Source organism: Labeo rohita, chromosome 21 (genome assembly GCF_022985175.1).
Source record: "Labeo rohita strain BAU-BD-2019 chromosome 21, IGBB_LRoh.1.0, whole genome shotgun sequence".
NCBI classification, from domain to species: domain Eukaryota; kingdom Metazoa; phylum Chordata; class Actinopteri; order Cypriniformes; family Cyprinidae; genus Labeo; species Labeo rohita.
Genome location: NC_066889.1, coordinates 18,816,393 through 18,826,854, shown reverse-complemented (window position 1 = coordinate 18,826,854; position 10,462 = coordinate 18,816,393). Strand labels below are relative to the sequence as shown.

At 34.1% G+C, this 10,462-nt stretch overlaps 1 protein-coding gene across 1 annotated transcript; it reads left to right on the top strand.

The window, feature by feature from the left end:
* Positions 1–95: 95 nt before the first annotated feature.
* On the top strand, positions 96–7,709 carry hpse (heparanase). The gene is made up of 12 exons (XM_051093885.1): positions 96–534; positions 625–764; positions 2,345–2,473; positions 3,369–3,542; positions 3,647–3,818; positions 3,943–3,990; positions 4,085–4,178; positions 4,305–4,411; positions 4,905–5,019; positions 5,136–5,260; positions 5,362–5,514; positions 7,274–7,709. Exons 1-12 carry the CDS (start codon positions 317–319, stop codon positions 7,431–7,433), a joined length of 1,635 nt encoding a protein of 544 aa, XP_050949842.1. The 5' UTR covers positions 96–316; the 3' UTR covers positions 7,434–7,709.
* The last annotated feature ends 2,753 nt before the right edge of the window (positions 7,710–10,462 follow it).

The following is a 10,462-nucleotide window of genomic DNA, read 5'->3' as shown; positions in this document are numbered from 1 at the left end:
TGTCATAAAGACTTTATAATCAGTCAGCCACAAAAGGGAAACAATCACAAACAGCATGTTACAATTCCAGCGCTGACTCTGATGTTGTGAGTTCCAGCCAATCAGGTAAGGTATGCAAATAAACGAATCAGCCTGAAGCCACGCCCAGGAGTCACTAGCGTGAGATATTTTTAAAGAATTGTCATGAACTGGTCTAACAAGAAAGAAGGAAGTTGGTTTGACGGTGACAACAACAACAAATATATATAGAAGTGTTTCGGATGAGTGTGAAACCGACGCCAGCAAAGCTTGAGTGAGGACACCGGCGGATGAACAGATGAAGTCTGCGGGCACGGCAGTTTCAAGGATTGTAGCTCTTGTTCTGTTTGGCTCATTGTGTGTCGGAGCCAAAACAGTGATATCTGTTAATAATGTTCAGTCAGTACGTGTCGATCTGGATCTGTCTAATGTGGCCCGACGGGTGGATGAAAGGTTTCTATCTGTGGCCATAGATGCGAGTTTAATCGCCGAGGAGAAGTTCATGAACCTACTGAAGTAAGTCCTTCAAAACTTTTCTTAAACCAGACCTCAAGTGAATAAAGTAGTGATGTAACTTTAAAAGAAGTGATGTGTGTGTTTATGCAGTTCACCAAAGTTAAGAACTCTTGCCAAAGCCTTGATCCCGGCGTTTCTGCGATTTGGAGGTACCAAACAAGATTTTATCAAATTCAACCCACGTGGAAGATATTTTCAAGCGAGGGACAACAGCAGCAGCGCTGTTCTAGGTAAACTTTTTCTCTTAGCATCAATGCATGACTTAAAACTTGTTAAGTAAACCACATCCTTTAGCTGATAAAGCTGACTGTGGTGTGTTGTCATCTGACTTTAACAGCATGACTTTAATGAGGGAACAGTAAACCGATTCACACAAACACCCTGAACATACAATGCACCTTCATAGCCTGATGTATCTAAGACTAGTTGCCCCAACATTTATTTAGAGAGTATATTTCCGAGAAAGTTTTGCAGTGACTTGTAACCACCTGGAATGTAGTGCATCACATAATTTTGTTTCACATTTGAACTGAACTGAAACTAATACAAAAACTTTGGACTTTCTTTCTTTCTTTCTTTTTCTGTCACACACACATTATGCAGTTGAGGTTAAAAGTTTACATACACCTGGCAGAATCTGCAAAATGTTATTTTACCAAAATAAAAGAGATCATGCAAAATGCATGTTATTTTTTTTATTGGGTACTGAATCTGAATAAGATATTTCATACGAAAGATATTTACATATAGACCCTGTTCAGAAGTTTACGTTTGATTCTTAATAGTTTTTACCTGAATGATCCACAGCTGTGTTTTTCTGTTTAGTGATAGTTGTTCATAAGTTCCTTGTTTGTCCTGAACAGTTAAACTGCTACTGCTGCACTTCAGGTCCCACAGATTCTTTGGTTTTTCAGCATTTTTGTGTATTTGAACCCTTTCCAACAATGACTGTATGATCTTTTCACACTGATGACAACTGAGGGACTCATATGCAACTATTACAGAAGGTACAAACACTCACTGATGCTCCAGAAGGAAAATGAGGATGTGTACATTTTTCTCATTTTGCCTTAATATCATATGTTTTCCATTTGGTACTGTCCTTCAGAAGCTACAGAAGATACGTACATGTTCCCCAGAAGACAAAATATGTTTAATAGGTTTACAATTTACCCTGATCCTCAAATTTAAAAAGTTTTCACCCCCTGGCTCTTAATGCATTGTGTTTCCTTCTGGAGCATCAGTGAGCGTTTGAACCTTCTGTAGTAGTTGCATATGAGTCCCTCAGTTGTCTTTAGTGTGAAAAGATGGATCTTAAAATCATACAGTCATTGTTGAAAAGGGTTACAATACACAATGCTTAAAAAACATGGAATCTTTGGGACCTGAAGGATTTTTCTGAACAGCGGGCAGGACAAACAAGGGACTCATGAACAATCAACACTAATAAAACAAAACAAAAAAAAAACACACACACACACACACACAGCTGTGGATCATTGAGGTAACAACACAGTATTAAGAATCAAGTGTATGTAAACTTTTGAACGGGGTCATTTTTTATAAATTCAACTTTTATTTTCTCTTGTGGACTATATGTACACATCTTTGATGTGAGATATCTTATTCAGGTCAGTGGTAAATAAAAATTAACATTTGACACAAAAAACTTTTGACGTCAACTGTAAATTAAAACAAATAAACAGTATAGATAGATAGATGTGTATGTGTGTGCATGTGTTAATTATTTTTATTATTAATACTATTTTGGGATTTATTTAATCAGTCAAATCTACTGTTATTCCTACAGGAAAATTATGTGAAAGACTTGAATTGCCTCCATTGCTGGAAAACAGGTTAAAGCAAGAATGGGTTGTACAATCAAAGACTTTACGTCAGGAGGAACTGGACGGAAAATACAAAAAGACAAAATTCTCTGGTAAGTTTAATTTCACTTCTTTTAAATAACTACTAATTACCTAATGGGGAAATTATTGTGAGTCAGCACACCAAAAAACGTTCTCTTCTTGTTGCAACAAAATTCCGCTGACCCACAATTTTAAATATCAGAAAAAGTAAAGTTATATTTTTAATGAAAAGTCTTCTTTACAAGTAAATAACCATTACTTACACTATCAGAATAAGATTTTTTTTTTTCTTTTTTACATTATCAGTGCAATCAATATATTTATTAAAGCCAAGTATGAACCTCATCAAGTCAGTTTTTTTTACATTTATTCCAAAATAATAACTCAAGGCACATTTTAAACAATATATTTTATTTGCAAACTTATATTCAGCTATTCTTTTTAAGTTAACTTTTAACTATTTTTGAATATTTGGGATCATCAGTCACCAAAGCTCTGCAAATACTGGTCACAGACACAGAGATTTACTTTAAATTACTCACAAAAAAATCCTACAGTCTGGTTATATCTAAGTGTGAGTTGTTTACTCACTTATTAAAATTAGTCTTCCCATTAATTATATTGTCCATTTAGACTAATTCACGAATGCAGAACACGCACAAACACGCACAAACACGAGGCAGGATTTATCGCATTAACCAATCACAGCTGAACACAACCAGTCATATCCAATCATATCGCGATGGAGGTTTAGCCTCCTCTCATGTAACTTTTCCCCATTCATTTTCAGTCACCTCCACCAAACTCACTGCACACTGTAGGGGGTCTGTTAAAACCCATCATCATCTGACCCAAATCACTCTCACATTGACCCCGGGCCATCTTTATTGTTGAACCCAGTAATGTATTCTGATTTTTACTGATCATTATTGTGAAAGTAAAGTCAAGTGTCTGTGTTTCTCGCAGAATATGCAGTTGATCTGCTATACGCTTTCGCGAACTGCTCTGGTTTGGACCTCATCTTCGGTTTGAATGCTTTACTTCGAACCAGCAAAAACACGTGGGACAGCGCAAATGCAGAACTGCTGTTGAAGTACTGTGAGTCCAAGGAGTATGTGATGTCCTGGGAGCTGGGGAATGGTAGGACTTGGGATCTTTCATTTGACGTGCACATGTACCTAATAATTTTGAAATGATTATCTGTTATTTGAGTTGATGCCTCAGTATTAAATCTCTTGTTTCAGAACCCAACAGCTATGAGAAAAAAGCTGGGATAAGAGTGGATGGGTACCAGCTCGGTCAGGATTTTGTCCATTTGCATCAGATCCTTCAGGAATCTGCAATCTACCACTCAACAGGACTGTATGGACCAGATGTTAGTCAGCCACGAGATCACCGCAAAGATTTGTTAACAGGGTACGTGTGCAGAGAAAATAGGTCTTATATTTTTATGGATTTCCAGAGACTCATCTTGTCTGGATGAGTCTAATGCATGTGGGTGTTGTGGAAGGGTAACAATGTTGAACATTTACTTTTATAGGTTCTTGGAGACTGGAGCAAAAGCTATTACTGCATGCACCTGGCATCAGTAAGTTTATTTTCTTTAACAAAATCAGAAATAAATTAGATTTGCTTTTTATGAGTCTTTGTATTGAACTTGTACTTCTTTTTCTACTTAACAGCTATTATGTAAATGGAAGAGACACGTCTTTAGATGATTTCCTTGACCCTGAAGTGCTCGACACTCTCGCAACAAAAATTAACGAGGTTCTTGAGGTACCAATGCAATTCTGCACAATATATTAAAACAAGAAGTCTTTTGTGGCATTCAGATTTCTCACATTCAGCAGTGAGGAATGTCAGACAATGACTGAAATTAATTGATAAACATTCTGCCTTCAGATTGTTCAATCTGTTTCTCCGGGGAAGAAGGTTTGGCTAGGAGAGACGAGCTCAGCATATGGTGGAGGTGCTGTTGGCCTCTCCGACACGTTTGTAGCTGGTTTCATGTAAGTCAAAAAAATGTATAGATGAAAGTTTGGCAGTTACTTAAAACGTCCAGTGTGTTTAATGTGCAATCAATCAGTCTATACAAATGGCAATGAAAATGAAAGAAAATAAAAAATGTTTAACTAAGTTATTGACATATGTGTTAAAAAAGGTTTTGCATTTAAGTAACTATCATTTAAATAAACAGTTTAACATAATTAAAATATAAAAATATATAAATAAAAACGTTAAAAAATTAAACTACTTTTCAAAAGTTTGGGATTTTAATAGTTTTTTTGTATTTGAAAATGTATTTGAAAGAAGTCTCTAATGTTCACCAAGGCTGCATTTATTTATTTATTTATTTATTTATTTATTTATTTAAATAAAAAAGTAATATTGTGAATAAATAAATTATTTATAAATTTTATATATATATATATATATATATAATTTATTTATTTATTTTTTAATCATTATTATATATATTTATATCTGTTTTGTTTATCAAAGGTGGCTGGACAAACTGGGGCTTGCTGCCAAGCTCGGTTTGGATGTCGTAATCAGACAAGTGTTAATTGGTTCTGGCACGTACCATTTAGTAGATGATAACCTAGATCCTCTTCCAGTAAGTGTTTTTTTTTTTTATGTGTTTGATCTTTGGTACATAACTTCTGTATCGGTCCAGGAATGTGGACAAGTCCATTAAATTTGGTATTTTAAACTATTTTACACATATGACAGGATTACTGGCTATCACTGCTATACAAAAGGCTAGTTGGTCCAGAGGTCTTAAAAGCACAAGTTCCTGCGAATTCAGGACAAAAGAAACCAATACGGGTTTACCTTCACTGCACCAACAGAAAAAGGTACTTGTGTTCTCATTCACAATGATTTTTTTTTCTAAAGAAAGTTGAGTTAACTTTTAAAAGGTTAACATTTTTACATACAATATCTTTTTCTTCTTCAGTACATATTATAGACCAGGTGCTGTGACCTTATTTGCCTTAAACCTAAACAAAAATGAAGTCACGATTAGTCTGCCTGCACATATAGCCAACAGCACAATTGAAGCATTTGTGCTACAATCAGCTGAGGAAGGCGAACAGAGTCTATATTCCAGGTAAAGTCTCATGATTTCACAATGTTTGGACTATGTAATACAATCATCTTGACAATCATGCCACACAACACTTTATTATACATGTATTGCCTCATATTATTAGATAGACTACACAGAATATTTAACTTTAAACATTTAAATAGGTAAGCTGTCGAGATTATTATTTCAAATGGGTCAGAAATATAATTAAAATAGTATAAAAAAAAAAACAGAAATATGACCATCTATCCACCGTAGTTTTCCTGTAAGAGTGGGCATAGCCATTTGTAAATGTTATGGGTCTGGCTTCAGGTCTCATCTGTGTCCAGCTATTTTTAGCTGTACAAAACAGTTTGTTTTACTGTTTGGTATTGCAAATTGGTGTGTCTTACAATATTATTTTAATGTATTATCTTAATTATGAGTACACTGGTTTGTAGTGCAAACAGCTTTACTGTTTACTGCGTTAGTATTTTCCTTAAAGAACCGGAAGTCGCACCATAGGGTTAATTTATTTATACGCCCCATGACGCTTTATGCAAATTATGAACGCAACACTACGTTTTTTAAAAACTGGATACAGTGAGATGGCATTATTTTACTTACGCTTAAACCATCGAGCTTTAAAATGACATTTAAAAGTGTAAAAGCATTAACAAGGTACTTTTAACACACTATGTATAACCCCCAAATCGCAATTCTTTAACGGAGGAGTAAAATATAACTGTAGAAATACGTATCTGTATTATGTAAAAACATACATTGCCTTTAAAGTAATTTACGTCATTTTGACAAATAACGTTAATAAATAGTATTTACCTGTGAAGAGAAGTGACAATTTGGGGAGAAAAACGAGAGATTCATCGTGCATTCCAGGGAATTATTAGTTGTGTATATATATCGTAAATTAAATCAGGAGAATATTATCCTTTTCATACTATTACAACGTGGATAATCACGTAAAAAACAGTGCAGCAACTGAAAAAGCTCTTGCCATAGAATTCCTTGTTATAAAATACCAAGCGTTATGTTATTCTCATGTCTACAAAATAAAACATAAGGGCTAATTATCAACTCATTTAGTCAAACAGAAAGGTAAGCTTTATTTGTAGGGCAACCTTATGATTTGAAATGACTCGTTTCAGTCTTTGAATAGAAGTTACCCAAACCGGAAGTACCACCCATAATTCAAAACGCAGGCTAGGCTCGTCAGGAATAAGGTGGATATGCTAACTGTTTATCGTGACATTAAAATCAAAGTTTAAACCCTCGTTTGCATGTCCACATGTTCTTGTTCAAGAAATTACAGTTGCTGTAGCATTTTTATCATAAAGAAGTGGCCAAAAATTAAAGATTAAGTGGACATTTGAATTAAATGTTGTTTAGTCAATATAAAACAAAAGTGTAAAACCAATCGTCAGGCCGTTGGAGCCCTCTGCAGTCATTTGGTATTATACATAAGGTACGCAAGTTATTATATTGTTTTATTACATTATGCATTTTAACGGTTTTGTTATTATTCCCTCATTGCTATTATATATGTATTTTAAGTCATTTAAAGTATATTGTTCAAAACAAAAACAGTATCTGATTACTTGATTAATCGTCAGAATAATCAACCATTTACTCAATATAATCGTTAGTAACAGCCCTAAATGGTTCTTGGTTCTTCCCTTATTTATTCATACTGATTTGAACGTCAAATGAAAGCCAATAGACATTATGCATCAAATGTTGTAACCCTGAGATTGTTAAATCCAACTTTTTGTCCATTTTCCAGGTCAGTCAAATTGAATGGACAAGTACTGAAGATGGTTGATGACCAAACACTTCCTCCACTGAAGGGACGTGAGCTCCCGCCTGGAGAACACATGAAGCTGCCTGGGTTCTCATTTGCATTCTATGTTCTGATAGAAGCACAAGCTCCGGTATGCAAATGAGCTCTCATAAAGACTGCTTTTTACTGGAGAATCAGGGACACGAAATGCGTGGTGACAAAATATTTAGCTGTGACACTATTTTATGCGAGGGAACTTCAAACTTGAATGAAACAAATCAGTCTTTTAATATATAATCAACATTTTTTATTTATGAAAATTCATATTTATTACAAATATCAAGAACTTGTGCAATACTTCACAAACAACGTGCACTGGATTTGATCTGTTTTACATCTGTTCAAATAAACTGATTTTAGTCAAAGTGCTCGTTTGTCAGCATTTTGTTTGACGTCGAAGTGATTCGTTATTTTCCATGCAGACATGCAGCGCTCTGTGCTTATAGCAATCAAGCCTTTTGATTCTTACTCATTTTCTGTCTGTGTGATTCACATCTTTGCGTGTTCAGCTAAATTTAGAGAGCTATATATCATAACATGATTTAGAGTTTTAAGAATCCTCTTAAGAGAACTCATTGCACTTGTTAATCTGTGCGTGATGATTGTAGCAGAATCAGTGTTTGAGGAATGAAACATCTGGGATGAGTGAAAACACAGCTGGTATAAATACAGATAAATATTCCTTGACTTTGGCTGCTTATGTAATTGGTGAAAAAAGTTTGATTTATTTAAAAATATAGAGGAGGACTGTTATAACATGACAAGTTTTGTCATTTAAACTGATTGGAAAAAGCATGGAAAGGACATTATGACCTCATATAAAATAAACCACCAGGATATGGATTGTTATTAAAAGAAAAGCTATTTTTATGAAGTAATGACTGCAGTTTTATTTAACCAGCCACCTGTTGGTTTGCTAATAAGGATTTAAAATGTCCTTTGTATAGATTTCCAAATAATAGCAAATTATTGAACATTTTATTTGCTTAATGCCCAATTTGTGTTTAACCAAGTGGACAAAACCTTGCAGTAGGTTGTATTCCCCACTGGGTGGCGATGTTTACCACTGTTGAGAGCCTGACTGAGAACAATTTTGGATGCCACATTACATGATTTATAAATTTAGACCACAGACCTTTAACACCACAAGCTTTATTCATTGTTGGTTTCAGTTTGGGATAAATGCTTCACCTTTAATGTGGCATATCCTGTTTTCCCAAAGGCTGAAGAGGTTCATTACAAAATTCTATGTAGGATAAATCCTGTAGGTAAGGGAGCCTATTAAAAATGCTTTGGTAAATCACAATTATTACATAAAATGTTGAAATTAAGAGAAATTGACCGATTTCATAATCTCATAAATTTGTCAGTTTTTTGTCTTAAATGATTAGATCACTTGCAGAATAAAAAAATGTTTTAAAAAAAGCTTAAAAGCTGCATTGAAACTGCAGTTTGGACCTTTAGTTCATCCCCATTGAATTCCATTATATGGAGAAACATCCTGGAATGTTTTCCTCAAAAATCTTAATTTCTCTTCATCTGAAGAAAGGAAGACATGAACATCTTGGATGACATAGGGGTAAGTAAATTGTGTGTTAACTAATCCTTTTATGTAGATTTTTTATGTCATAATTTTGACTTTCTCATCATTTTCATTCATAATTATTATTAATGTCATAATTATGACTTATTTCATAATTATCTCTCTCTCTTTTTTTTTTTACTTATGCCTATTGTTTTCTTTCCTATTTCATATTTTTTATTTATAAATGTTTATTTATGACTCATAACTTTAGACTCATGTGACTTTTTTCAAGTCATGATTTATTTTATAATTTTGTCTTTTTTCATCTTTTAATTATGATATTCTATCTCATAATTTTGACTCACAATTTATATAGTCATAATTAGTTTTTCTTATAATTTTTACACTTTTTATCCCATAATTATGACGTTTTATCTCCTAACTTTGACTTTTAATCTTATAATTATGACTTTGTATCTCATAATGTCATAATTATGATTTAGAAAAGCATCAGTTACTTAGATTTTACTCAGATTTTAACTGGCTGGTGAAAATTGATAATGTTTTATAAGATTTTTTTATTTCTACTTGTTTGATTCTTAAATACTAGTGCTGGGCAATGATTAATCGCATCCAAAAATAGAAGTTTTTGTGTACATAATGTATGTGTGTGTACTGTGTATATTTATTATGTATATATAAATACACACACATGCATGCATATATTTAAGAAAAATAAGTTATGTTTGTATATTAATTTATATATAATATACATTATATGAATATAAATATATACTGTATGTCTTTACTGTGTGTCTTTATATATATATGTGATTAATCGTTGCTAGCACTATTAAATGTATAATATCCAATCAATCTGTACTACTATCTAAGCACATTTCACTGAAAATCACAGTTTATGTGGCTCTCTCATGAACAAGCCTTGTCAGTGCTAAGCTGAGGAATAAGGCTCTTATGTATCAAAATTATCAGTCATTTTCTAAAAAAAAATTACAATTTATATACTTTGTAACTACTAATGCTCATCTTGCATTAACTCGACCTCACGCATTACGTAATCACGCACGCGTGAGGTAGGTAGAAGTACCAAAGTGCTTACAAAGCGAACGTGCATAACTGTTTCGTATACTTTTTCTTTGTTTATTTCTACTTGTTTAATTCTTAAATGCATAATATGCAATCAATCTGTACCACTTTCTAAGCACATCTTACTGAAAATCACAGTTCACTTGGATCTCCCATGAACGAGCGCAGTAAACCCTGCGGTGTCTGTGCTAAGTTGAGCATGGCAGATGCTGAAGGGGTCGTTGTTTGCAGTGGCCCTTGATAATACGCGGCTTGTGTGCGACGAGGGGAGCAAACTCTGGCAACCCCTGCCAGTCACACATCTTCTCCATCTCCCATGAGAAATCCCACGGCCAATGAACACAAATCCTCAGTCCAGCAGTGTGCTGTGTCCACAGAGCCCTCTCAGCTTCATTAAGAGGCACCGTCTGGAAACATGAGGGGATTTAGGCTGCGTCAGAGATTCAGGCTACCCCTTGGGCAACCAGGACTGATGTATTTCTATACTAATGACTCAGTCA

Excerpts from the sequence above, each read along its gene's own strand:
- hpse (XM_051093885.1), top strand. The coding sequence starts at position 317 with ATGAAGTCTGCGGGCACGGCAGTTTCAAGGATTGTAGCTCTTGTTCTG. Across the intron at positions 3,819-3,942 it reads CGCAAAGATTTGTTAACAGG|GTTCTTGGAGACTGGAGCAA; the intron begins GTACGTGTGCAG and ends TTACTTTTATAG. Across the intron at positions 5,020-5,135 it reads ATAACCTAGATCCTCTTCCA|GATTACTGGCTATCACTGCT; the intron begins GTAAGTGTTTTT and ends CACATATGACAG.